This window comes from Phocoena phocoena, chromosome 8 (assembly GCF_963924675.1).
Source record: "Phocoena phocoena chromosome 8, mPhoPho1.1, whole genome shotgun sequence".
In the NCBI taxonomy this organism is placed as follows: domain Eukaryota; kingdom Metazoa; phylum Chordata; class Mammalia; order Artiodactyla; family Phocoenidae; genus Phocoena; species Phocoena phocoena.
This window is the reverse complement of record NC_089226.1, coordinates 76,270,950-76,284,737: the sequence shown is the minus strand read 5'-3', so window position 1 is coordinate 76,284,737 and position 13,788 is coordinate 76,270,950. Positions and strand designations below refer to the sequence as shown.

At 34.9% G+C, this 13,788-nt stretch overlaps 1 protein-coding gene across 2 annotated transcripts in view; it reads right to left on the bottom strand.

Annotated features, from left to right (window-relative positions):
* Positions 1-13,788, bottom strand: part of GAS2 (growth arrest specific 2) — a 119,481-nt gene that overhangs the window by 56,858 nt on the left and 48,835 nt on the right. For both annotated transcript variants that reach the window (XM_065882565.1, XM_065882564.1), the window contains 2 exons: positions 10,248-10,311; positions 2,106-2,247 (listed from right to left, as the gene is read on the bottom strand). In XM_065882565.1, coding sequence (XP_065738637.1) covers positions 2,106-2,247; positions 10,248-10,311 — 206 coding nt within the window. The remainder of the gene's footprint in view (positions 1-2,105; positions 2,248-10,247; positions 10,312-13,788) is intronic.

The following is a 13,788-nucleotide window of genomic DNA, read 5'->3' as shown; positions in this document are numbered from 1 at the left end:
ATTAGAGTATAGGTTTACAACAGATACATCAGAATGCAAGAATGAATCCATAGGGCAAAAAAGTCTGGGAAAGACAAAATGGGCCAGAACATGGAGGGCTTATGTGACACATACCTGAGTCTGGGCTTTACCCTGGATATTATAGAGCCCTTATACAATTTTAATCAATTCTGAGTTGCGTTTAGGTTGACCATTCTGGTAGCAATAAAGTTCATGGAGAAGAATTTCAAGAACAGAGTGCTCAACAGTGTCAAACACCAGAAAGTGGTCTCATAATTTGAGGACTAAGAAATTCATTTGATTCAGTAATTCATTCATTAGGAGGTTAAGGGTCAGACCTCTGACTCTAATGCTTTAAAGGAAGTGAATGGAGGTAAGTGCTGAGAGGAAAAGGCCTAAGATCAAGCATAGTAACCCCAGAAAAACACTTTTATGAGAGAAAGACTAAAAGGAAGATCTTACTCTAAAGTAGGTCTAATCAAAAAAGTATAATTGAGAGAGAAGAAAAAATTGTTCTCATCAATATATAAATAATGTGCCATTATCTACTATTAGTACAATGTTATTCAATTACCTTACAAAATAAAAATGAAACAGCAGGATTCAAGACATGTGGCTGATCATTAAGAACATTCCTGTGATTTTAAAGTCCTTTTAGGTGTATTATTAAAATGCCCTGCCTATCCTTTCATTTCTGAGTGGATTGAACAAAGGAAAACTAAATTAAACTGGTATTGGATAAGATACCTTGATGGGCTAAGTTTATGTGTGCTACCCTTAGCAGAATTAGGAGTTCTCAATCGGTCAGACAAATTGTTATATTTCTGCTCATTTAAATCTGCAATATAGGTTATAGTGTCACATGGAAGAAAGAAAAGATGGGGGAATCTTTCTTTCTGCATCCTACAGCACCAATCAGCCATTTCCCCTGCTCTTTTCAGCTCAGACCCTTGGGAGGGAAACTCTCAGCTACAGGCTAGCTGTCCTTTTCAATCCTGCCTATTCCTTATAACTGGCATTATGGTTGGTGCTAGTCTCTAAGAACTCTCCTTGTGTATGTGAGACATACTTCAGTCTGACATCCCCGAGGTTTTCATTTTTTATAAAACCCATAGGTTTTTGACATTTACGCTCAAAACATATGTGCTGGGAAGTAAATGCACACACATGACACACTACTTAAGACACAACAGAAGTAGCCAGAGAATTTTATTTCATCCTGTTTACTGTTACACCCAGAATCTGTTTTCTGTAATTACGAGGGTATAATGAAAATATTTCCTAATCTGCCAAAGATGGTGTCTCAAGAACTCTGAGGGTTGGTGACCTCAGAGAGTTAGACAAAATTAGGTTGGAATCTAAGCTCCTCTCTTCCTCTCAGCAGGTATTTCAACTTCAAGTCTCAGGTTCCTCAATAAGAAACCTGCCCTAAAGATAACAAGAGCACTTGAAGAATACTGGCAGAACCCGGCCCATAGCAGGCAGTCAGTAAAGGGAAGTTATCTTCTCCATGGTATTTTGCTTTTCCTTCTTTAAAGATCCTCAAGTCCCATGCCTCAGGCTTCTTATCAGTGAATAAGGAAACAGGAACCAATAGTATCAAGGCTTAAGTGTTTTCAAAGACAATTTTCAGGAGGATGACTTATCCTAAAATTTTAGATACTACTCAGCAGAATTAAGTGACACTTTATTTTAAATAAGTGGCTCAGTTTTGAATCTCAAAATGAATTGCAGGACTATAAACTTCCTCATAGGATTTTTTTTTTTTTTTTTTTTTGCAGTACGCGGGCCTCTCACTGTTGTGGCCTCTCCCATTGCAGAGCACAGGCTCCAGACGCTCAGGCTCAGCGGCCATGGCTCATGGGCCCAGCCGCTCTGCGGCATGTGGGATCTTCCCGGACCAGGGCACGAACCTGTGTCCCCTGCATCGGCAGAGGGACTCTCAATCACTGCGCCACCAGGGAAGCCTCCCTCATAGGATTTTAAAATAAATTTCAATAACATTGGAATAGGTAAAGGTTAGACTGATCGAAGATTGTACAGAATGAGTTTTGAAGTTCAAAAAAGACCAAGTGTTGATAAGAAACTTGACCAATTTTACTTACTGCATCATCCAGTAAGTTTCCCGTACTCTTTTTTCCAGAAGACTTTGATGAAGGCGAAGGTGAAGGAGAAGGGGCAGAGAGTGTTTCTTCTTGTTCAATTTCTTTTTCCAACTTTATCAAACCAGGAGGCTCCACACCATACCTTTTTAAAAGACACCAGATCAATATACATGCATAAGTTGTAATAATGATACACTTAGCCTTATGTTGCATCCAATTATACCATAGGACCAAACTGCTAACTTTTCAAAACAACATTAACTTTTCTCTGGCATTGAAATAGTATGTTCTTAAATTGGCACCCTTTTAAGCAGGGAAAAACACACACACCCCCATACATACATATATATTTATAGTTACATATACATATGCATATATGTTTATATCTATATATGAACATATAAATGAATAGATGCATAACATATTAAAAATAAATTAAAATACTCCATATAATATATTAATGAGTCAATAACATGAATTACCATATTAATTTAGTCTTCAGCTTTCAGATTTACTAGCTTTAATGATATTAGTGCTACAATTGAACTCCTATTTTTAATATATAAGCTTGTTAAAAATGGAAATAAAATCAGGGAGTCAGAGTCAAGTTGAAAACAGCAATTTCCCCAAATAAATGTCCTTAAATGAATTAACAGAGAAGAAATTCACTCTTACGTGTATATCTTTATGGACCCAGAACAAGGTAGAATGGGTAATACAGTACATTGGTTATGCTTTTAAGACCAACATAATGAAAGCATGTACGGTATTACTGAGAAAGAAAATGAATAAAGAAACAAAAAATAATTTAGAATAACAATATGTTAAAAATTATGTGTTGTAAATTGTAAATGCCACAGCAGTTCAAAGACAGAGATGTAGTTGTTAACAGCATTCTAATCTCCCATATTTTTCTTAGGCTAAGTTTAAATTTGGTTTGGTTTCCTAGATGCATATCAATTGTACCTAAGTGAAGGAGGCCAAAGATAATTCCAGAATTTGAGAATTGGGAAGGATCTTTGGGTTCATGTAGTTATACCCTTTCATTTTTACAGAATAAATAAAACAGATCCAGAGGAAATATAGGACGAGCTAGGAACAGAATAAAGATGCAAATCTAGGTTTTTTTACTTCAGGTTTTTCTCTGACATTTTAATCAGGTGATCACGTGTTAGAAAGAAGAGGAAAAAGTCACTTGGAAATTTTTTCAAAATAGGCTGTGGACTACCTACAAAGTAAATAACCTTTATAGAGAGAATAAGTATGTTGGCGATAGGTCGAATACCTTAGAGTGAGTGAATAGTATATTAAAACATCATTAAATGTAAAAGCTTAGGTTATCGTCATCCTGTTCTAATGGCTTGTTATTTTAACTGACATCATCACACACGTCAGGTGGCCTTTGAGAGCTGGAAAACTTATATCAGAATTCAGTACAAAACAGTGTAAGCTGGCACAACTCAAATAATAATTGCTGTTTTGCTAACTGCCTCTAGTGAACAGAGTAATTTTTAGTTACATAAATTATTAGCTAAAAGACTTTAGGCACTATTTATCACATTTCAAACCTTTTATACAGATTAGCCAGTTAACAGGACATTTGTAGAAACATGCAATAGACCGCAGATTCTATAACAGCAGAGACTGTCTGATTCACAGCATACCTAGCAGCCAGTGTAGATCATGGCACACAATAGATACTTAATAGCTACATGTTTTGAATGCAAAAAATTTCCATATTCTCATATAACAATGAGTTCAGGCTCCAAAGATGAATTAGATTTCATTATTTTGGACCTTTAAATGCATATCACTTTAATAAAACATATCGACATTAAATGTAAATAAGTGTTTTACCCCCCAAGAACGTTCTTCTAGAAAACTTTAAACCCTATTCAAAACTAAAATACATTTTTAACTTTCTAGCACTCATTAATTACACTTAACTCAACCCAGCATCTCATTACTGTTGACAAGTACCAGTAATATTCACTTGAAGATTTGGGTATCATTCTTCCCTGAGGCAGACTTGAGCTAACTATGCCATTAACCTACTCTTTAAATTTAGCAAATCACTTAACCTCTAAGAGTCTGTTTTCTCTCAGGAAAACACAGATGAAAGTGGCCTGTCCTAGAGGTCTGATGTAGCAGGAGAGAGAGAGAAGGAGGGAGGGGAGGAGGGAGGAAGAAGAAAGTTAAAAGAGCAACTGTTACTGAACGTCTTCCATGTGTCTGGAACTTTTGGGCATCTTGACGTACACTATTTCTGAGCCTCAGTTTTAGTTCACTGTAAAATGCAAGTTCTAATTCCTGTGTTTTAATACAGTTAGAAGGAATTAAAACAGTATCCATTACACTCCCAGTACAGTGTCTGACACATGGCACCATCTCTGAGACGGCTGTTGATAACTGATGTATCAGAGCTTGCACAACCAGGAAACTGCAGCACTGAGGTCCTTTTGCCAAAGTTTTAACTTTTTAAATATACCACCCAATGAAATTATGTAACAGCCTCAAAATTAAGATGTAGTGTTATTACTATTGTTATATTATTACTATTGTTGGTATCCTTTACAAAAAAACTCACCATAGGCTTTCTTTAAATTAATTTTCCTAGAATTGTAGGATGGCAGGAATATGTTGGTGCTGGAGCATAGCAGAACAAGTTATAAATTCATTTTTGCTGCTAACTCGCTGGATGAACTTCAACAGGCAACGCTTTTTAATCCCCCTAGACTTATGTGAATTCTTAGTTCCAACAAGGTATAACATTTTGCTACATTTAATGTTCTCAAGATAATAACATAAACTGGGCAGTGAAGCTAGAGGAATTTAACATGCTAGAATTCACAGCCAATTAAAAGTCAATCATAAATGAAAACATCATATTTGAAAGTATAAATTGGGTCAATTGGAAAATATGATTTCATTTGTAATTGTAGGTGGATTCATGCCACCTTTCAGGAGCAGGCTGGTTGGGTTGCACAATTTTTTCTTTTTCTTTTTTTTTTTTTTAACAAAGTGAAATAATAAGAAATATGTTATTAAAGTAACAACAAGCTCCACTCCATGTTGAATACAAAACAAAATTTGAATGACGTTGGTAACAAAGTCATACATGGAAAACTTTGCCCTGGAGATTTTTCTTTATCTGGGAATGCTGAAAATTAGCTATGCCACTGAACATAGAAAGTCAACACTAAGCCCCAAATTTCTGCTTATATTGGCTTTTGAATACTTCAAGCTGCTTAAGGTACAGTCAGCCAGTCCTGAAATACACACTTCAATATGATTCATTGGCTTCCTGTCTGTCTGGAGGTGTCAAAAGTCTGTAAATCATGAAATTCCCCTTGGGTTGGGGGCCTGCACCTGAAGCCAGCTTAGTCACCAGTAGGTCTTTTTTCTGCTCTCCAAAAGGCTGCTTCATTCTGGTTTCCATGATTAACTCTATACCACCCTACATTTTGATTTTGTTTATAAGGTTTTCAAAAATTTATAGTGTTTTCTATTCTTGTCCAACTACAAGATTTCAAAGCTTTGCGGGAGAAGGGGCAACTGTTGCTTTCAAACTGAATAAGGGTAAACTAAAGATAGCAAGAAGGTTGAATCCACTAAAACCAAATCTTTGCATCTGTATACCCCAGTGATGTGAAAGTAGGGGGGATTCTGAAAGGGCAATATCATATTATAAATTTTTGGTCTCATTTCAAAAATGCATAGTGCTAGGGAAATGGTCTTATGGTTAATAACTTTATGATGAGATCTTAGAAATGGACTTTTCATTTTTCTGGCACAGGATATAGCTTTTGAGATTGGTCTAGATGAAATAATTGAGCCCCTAAACTAAGCCCTGAACTAGAAAATTTACTCAAACTATTTACTAGACTATAATTTTCAAAGAAAAGACATCTGGAGCCTATTTTACTAGAGTTGGAGGGATAAAGTTTAGAAACTCCCCCTTCTTAAGGCATACAACAGATAGTTTATAGATTCTTGCAAGATGGTTTTTGTCCCATTTTTTATTCTGTTTTAAAGTTATTTAAAGATAGATTTAAATTTGGATGGAAATTTCACTCATATGAAAACAAATTTTATTCTTAGCAGTCAGAGTCAAGCTCTTTAAATAGGATGAGTTAATTAATAAGCCTTGTATAAGAATATTTTCTTTTAAGTAACATTTCATTAAGGCATGGATTAAAATAGGAGACTAACAAAAATATTCACAAAGTATATTTCTTTTGAATGGTCATAAATTTTGTTGAAAATGAAGAAAACACTCAAAAGTAAAAATATAAAAAGCTTCCCTCTGATGTTGACTATTCATCACAGCCCCAAACCAAAATATCAAAAGGTTTTTTTTAGTTTTATCATAAAGCTAATCTTAATTCTGCAGTCTTAAAAAAGGTTGAATTCATAGTAACCTTTTTTAAACAATGAATATCAAAGCACCCTCATTAAAAAGATCTTTTTATTGACCTGTTTTTGCTGAATGTTTTATTTCGCAGAAGGCAAACATGCATATTTTACACACAGAAACTGACATGGTTTCTGAAATATTAACAGAGGGATTTCACTCTCCAGTGATGACAGCTCTGTTTAGTTGAAAATAAAAGGAAGTTTCACCCATGAGAACAAAAATAAGTGGTCTCATTCTCCCACCCCACAGCTCTCAAAGGAGCTTCACGGAGTGTTCCCAGGCAAGAGAATACAGCAGGGAATTAGAAATATTTAGTGAATCATTTCTAAAGTGATGTTGATGCTTTTAAGATGACACCTATGTAAATTTGAGAAATAAATGTTTAGAATCAAGTGTAAAGAAACATCATCTATCAGTGGAAAAAACACAAAACTCGCAAGGTTGTATTAGGATTTTGTTATGGTCAAACCTCATCTGTTGTGTGTACAAATTAATGTGATTCTTGAGAGCTCTCCAAATACCACTTCTGGTTTTGTCTAATGCTGTCTTAATTCAATAATTCAATAACTCTGTCTTAATTCAACTCCATAGAGGAGTACAGGGAGGAGGAAGCACACATACAATGATCTAGATAAAGGTTTACTATATCTAAAGAAAAAATTAGGAGTAAAATAAGATGGAATGATGAATTTCCCTTTTTTCCTTCAACGATTATGCTTCAACACAGGGCTAAGGTAGTGATGTTTGGGTTTATTGGGTTACTGTTTTTAAAGCACAATTGAACTTCCATTAAAATTTTGATAAAATCTTCAAATGTGTACAGAGAGAAACTTAAATAGACATTTATACTTAAAGGTTCAATCTACCCACTTGGCATTCAGCTGTTTAACCTTATGCCGCACACAAAGTAGGTGAAGAAGATAAAAGGCAAAATTTACAAATTGAATATTGTAATGTATGGTCTTAATCCTTAGATCACTGCTTTGTGAAATTAGTAATTTTCTTCTGTAATGTGAATCATCTCTGCTTTTATCACATGGTCATAAAGTGAGGTCAGAAATGTAGCCACCCATTCTTATTAATAATAATAATAATGATGATGATGATAATAATAATAATAAAGAAGGCAGCGGAAACTTTTGGAGGTGATAGATTTATTTATGGCATAGATTGTGGTGATGGTTTCATAAATGTATACTTATATCCAAACTCATCAAGTGGTTTGCATTAAATATGTACAGCGTTTTTTGTATGTCAACCGTGTCTCAATAAAGTGGCTTAAAAAAAAAAAAATCGGGCTTCCGTGGTGGTGCAGTGGTTGAGAGTCCGCCTGCCGACGCAGGGGACACGGGTTCGTGCCCCGGTCCACGAAGATCCCACATGCCGCAGAGCGGCTGGGCCCATGAGCCATGGCCGCTGAGCCTGCGCGTCCGGAGTCTGTGCTCCGCAACGGGAGAGGCCACAACAGTGAGAGGCCCGCGTACCGCAAAAAAAAAAAAAAAAGAAATGGAGCAACCCAGAATCTCAATTTTAAAATATTTGGGGAAAAACACACACAAAGCACTTCATATAATGCTTCACCTTCAAATTGACCAGGCCATTATGATTCCCTTTCATTAACCATGATATTAATTTGTTTTATATACGATGGCAAGGGGCAATTCATGACAGACTCAGTAGCTGGAGGAAAGGTGATTCCTAAGGGAATTTTGTCATTGGATAGCATGCCTTCTTCTTTGATGACGTGTCATAGTTAAAATGTTTAGTTCAGCAAGATTCCTAAGTGTTCAGATAATAAAGAGTATAATTACAAAAAATAAAATAAATCCAGAAAATAGGTAAGTAATGTACACCAAGCAAGAGGAAAATGACAACTCCCAGCTAATTCTGTAGACAGCGCCACTCCTTTTTACCTCTATCACAACTTTCAGAATCATGATGCCTGTTTGATCCACATATTTAGGTTATCAAAGCACGAAAATAGAATCTGGCATTTCAGAATATTCTAATGATATAATTAAAATAACCAAGCAAACAAAAAGTTTTCTGCCTAATCTCCTATTACCCAGGAACTTTAGACAATCTTTCTTTTACTCTAGCATTTCAGGGGCAGCAGCTCATTTACTGAGATTTTACTTTGTGTGTATTCCTCCCTCCTGTATTTTTAATATCACCTTTCTTAGGGGATATCTGCTGAGCCCAAGGACTCAAGGCTGAGTCCTTTGACTCATAGCTGTTTGTCCTGCAGGCCAGAAGGCTTAAGCACGGTAGAGGAGTGGCTTAGCGGAGTCCTGAAAGCAATAGGTACCTTTGTCTCGCTCCCTCTCAGAACCCAAGAAAGTGACAGCATTGAAGGGGAATGGGGTCCTAAGAAACAGTCAGATACTATGAACTATGCCTGAGTAGTAGAGACCTGAGTGGTCAGAAGACAAGGGGACCCTCTCCAGAGGCTGTCACACAATATAGCTGGGAAAGGTGTGGGAGAAAGTAGGGACATCCCTCAATGTCTCAAATTGATTTTTTTCACTCCTTATTGAGTGGAGCCTCATTCTTATTTAATTCAAATTTTTAAAAATTAAAACAATCTCTCTCATCCAATTATTATGATAAAGTAAAATCCATACCTGATGAACAATTTGTTAAGATTATGTTGACTATGATGTTTTAAAGAACTTGGGGTTACTTCTGATTACAATGAATTTCCCACTGGCTCAAAAAAAAGGGCTATTCATTGGCAGCAAGTTTTCTACCCATTGCTGTAATTTGCTGATGTGCTCACCTTGTCTTTTCTTTTCTTTATAGCTCCCCCTTTGAGAATTAACATCCAGAGCAAACTCTTACTTTGTCTTATTGGTTCATCTGATCTCAATGCTAGAAGTATAATCAGATCTGGATGAGAAATGAATTCTAATTAATTCTGAAGTTTTACTTTGCATCAAGATCTATTGAAACATTTATATCTTCATTTGTAATTCTTTGGGCTTTATAAAACTGTCAGAAGCCTTGTTTGAGGATTTGCAATGTAATAAGGAGAAGACATGAAACCAAATCAAGTCAGCTGAGCTAATAAAGTCCCTTCTCCTGCTTATTTAGCTACAGTTATGATTTCTACAATTACTTCTTGTTTTTCTTTTCTAGAAAAAAAAGATTCCAAAGATATCTCTACATATGAAGGATAATATTCTATCTTTTTCCAATCAAATTATGGAGAATAATTTTAAAAATATCCATCCACTCAGGAGTAGAAACCAAAAGAGTTGAGGGATGAGATGTTAAATGGGGAAAATGAGGAAAAAGGAACAAAAGAAGAGGCTGAAGATTGTTAAAAAGTAAACAGGAAGAGAGGGGTGAAAGAGCTGAGAAAGAGAGAGAATAATGGGAATAGACTTTCCACTAAGGAAAGCATAATTGTCACATACAATTTCATGTACAAGATCCTCCCCAGCCTCCCAAGAAAGAGCTGCAAGGAAAATGTATTCAATTCAAGGATGTTTAGAAAATGCTTAAACATAGTGACTTTGACGATAAGGCCACGATGTTAAGAATATTGGTGGTCCACTTTTTTAGTTTGAACAATTGCTCTCAAGATGTTCATACTGATCATATTTGAAGGAGTTGCTTCTCAACACCTAGGTTAAACATCAGCGATGAAAAGGCAGCAAGCTTCTCAGCTGCTTGGATGCTGAGATGGTCAAGTCTTAAGTAGCGGCAGTAGTATGACCTACCTGGCTGCAATCCGGCCAAGCTCCAGCAAACAGAGACACACTTCTCTGGGTTGCTTGTGGAGGACTGAAAGACAAGACAAAGGTGGACACCTTTACAATAGAAAGAACAGTAAAGCAGCTCAATGGGGAGCAGGATGGACTCCCTCATCGCTCATGGTCCCAGTAAATGAGCTAGTCTTCATTCTGATATTCATAGAAACCATCCTATCCCACAGTACAGTTAGCTTTACTAAAGTCCTAAAGCAGTTTTCAAAACTCTTTGCCCAACTTCCTCCCCAAAAGCCATGAGTCTCAGGAATCCCACCCTGAAAATATTTTCTTCAATTAGTTAATATTTGTAAGTCAATATTGGAAACACATGTAGCTATAATTATGATATAAATAGTTGATGGATTACTTAAAAACAGACGGCAAACATAAGACTATGAAGCAAAGTCTGGTCTTTTAAAAATCCTAACTCTATCTTCACCAGTGATTTTAGCAGAAATAATGCAATGAATAAGGATTAAAAATTACACATCACGGTCCTTTGTTATTCTCCAAACAATAATGTCAAGTGAGCCCTCTGAAACTTGATGTCTTCTCCTAATGAAATTGATTAAATGATACTTTAGAAAGAAACACTTTCAACTGACTGAATTTTGTAAATATGTACAAATATATGCCATCAGCCAGTTTTGCCCATAAAATGAGCAAATTAGAAGATGGTTCTTTGCATTGATATTTCTTTTCTAATATAATATGATTACTTAATAAAGCTGCTTTATCAATTGCTCTGGACACGTTCAGTAATGTTGACAAATCATACTTGCATTTGTTGAGCCTACCAGAGGAGTATGTACTGCTTATACTTTTTTCTTTTTAAACTAAGATTAGAGAATTTTAAAAATGTTATTATATACAGCACCTAACAACAGATATTGGGGGGAAAAGATTGAATTGAGAATGGTCTTTACATAGACACAATATCCTGATAAAAGAAAATACTAGCTTACTGATAAACGTTAAGAAAAACAGCAATATTGCTTCAATTCTTAAACATAGAATTTTATAGTAATTTAATTTCCCAGCTTTATTCTATTCCCCCCACTTAAATATCTAATTCCTTCTCTCCACAGGTTATGGCAATGGCAATATTTGCCACTGACGCCAGAATGGAATTTGCTGGGAGTGTGTGGTGAATAGAAAAATACATTTACTTAGATTATAAAAGTATATGATTTCACTTGGCTTTAAACAAACAAAAATTTATTATCTTGCTATAAAATGTCATCTTTAAAGCTTTTAAAATAAGTTCTAATATCATCAGCAATGTTCATTAAAATAGAATTGATTATGGGAAATCTGAATTACAGAATCTTTCCATTCTTGGTAATATAAATTTGAGTTTCAGCTAACGCTTAGTGAATTGTCATAAAATCCAGGTTGGGGAAGTCTAAAATTACTTTTAACTAAAGGGCCTTAAAGCAAAGATATTTACTACCTCCAATTTCAAGTGCACCATTAGCTGACTCTGGCTAAATGATATGACTTTTGATATATTAAATCGACTTCAGTGCAATGAAATGTACGGACTGTAATATCACGTAGGCATCAAATTCAAACAGAGAACAATAACAAAAATCATAAAACGAAAGCAAACAAATGAAAATCAATCTTCTTGTCTAGATAATCAGTTTCTTCTGATTTGGACATTTTTTATCCTGTCCATGGTACAAAATAACAAACAGGAAAAAGGAATACATGAAAGCTGAAGTGAAGAAGATGTTTAAGGCCCTGCTAATACCCTCATCTTCAGTGAAAGCTGTGTGAAGCAAGTAGCTAAAGCTCAAGGAGACTTGGATACAATCTCATGCATTTTGTGATGGAAACAGTGTTAAAATATGAAAATTATTAGTGAACTGACCAAACTGTGCCAAGATGCAGTCAACACCAACTCTAAAAAGCAACAACCTGACTCAACTATCATGATTCTTTAATCAACGTATTGTACTTAATTTGAGAGTATGTAAGAATTGGAAGTAAATACCAATAGATACATTCAATGGAAAATAAAATTCATTCTGAAGAAAAACAGTAATGTGGGTAATGTAAGAAAGACAATGTGATATGTAGGATGCATTGCTATTGTGTATTCAGCTATCAATTTAAAACAGCCTTTGCATGCCAACACTAAAATATCAAATCTACCATGGACTCATTAGAAAATCAATTTGGCAAACTGAAAAGTAACTGCATGATTCTCCTTTTTATATCCTTAACAGAACCAGCTTATAAAATTTAAGACAAATAAACATCTCACTCAGCATCATTCCTTAGGAAAATGATAATAGAAAGATGATGTTTTACTTCCCAGTTTTCTTGGAAGTGTTATCTTTAATAAAGCAATTACTTTGTTGCTTCAAAACACACCTATAATATTGTCTCACTTGTTAATGGCATTTTGAATATTGGGCATATCATGCCTGATCCATAATGGCCAAAAATATCATGTTTGATGACTTGTAAGCAATGAATGAGTTAAATCTGCAGAGAGGCATAACAGCACAATGACAAGAACAGAACAGAGTAATTACTCAGTAAACACTATGTCTCAAATTATCAAGGATGATGACAATTATGTCGTGATGATAATGGTTGTGACAATAAACAAACTGAATAAAGGCTAAAACCTTACCTAGCATATTTAGAAAAGGCAAGAATTTAAATTATGTCAAAGTTTATTTAATTGTAAAAGCAAACACTCTTACCTTATTCTATAAAATTAAATTCAAGTGTCTTTAAGTAGTATCTACATTATACCAAAGATATGACTGTGTTTGGTTTTTGCACTCAAGAAAATTCTAAACTAAAGTTAACAGATGGAAAGAAAATAGTGACCATGGGATTTGAGCCACAAAGATCTGGGTCTGAGTGTGAGCTCTAAAATTTACTAGTTTGTTATTTTGGGAGAGTATAAAATCTCAGTTTTCTGAGGGAAAATAATGGTGTGTATCTTGCAATATTTTTGTGCGGATTTAACACAGTATTATTCGTGTTATTCCTAGCCAATGTTTGGCACATAGAAAAGAATTCCCAAGGTTAGTTTTCTTTCTTTATTATTATTTTTGTTGTAAATTATTTGCTTAAAGATTATCTTCATTTAGCTTAGTTAATACACTCTTTTTTTTTTCCTATAAGCATTTTTTTGGCTGTGCACCTGTCATGTGTAAGCCACCATACTAAGCAGTGGAAGAAACTTCAGAATTAAAAAAACGACTATGGATAGATGTGTATAATTTAAAGCGGTTATTATAATGAGTGTATTTTGAATATTTTGTCATTTATATTATATCAGAAATAGTTAATTCTAAATTTAATCAAATTTAAGGTTAAGTAGGTCAATTTGGCCAGCATATATAGACAGATATAAAGGAGAGAGCCTATCATTATTATGGGTTTGTGCTAAGCATAAAACTTAAGTAACAATTACATTAGAACATGGCATTTTGTCAAACACTAAACATCTTACTGTCAATTTTTCTGCATCTCTGGGAATAAA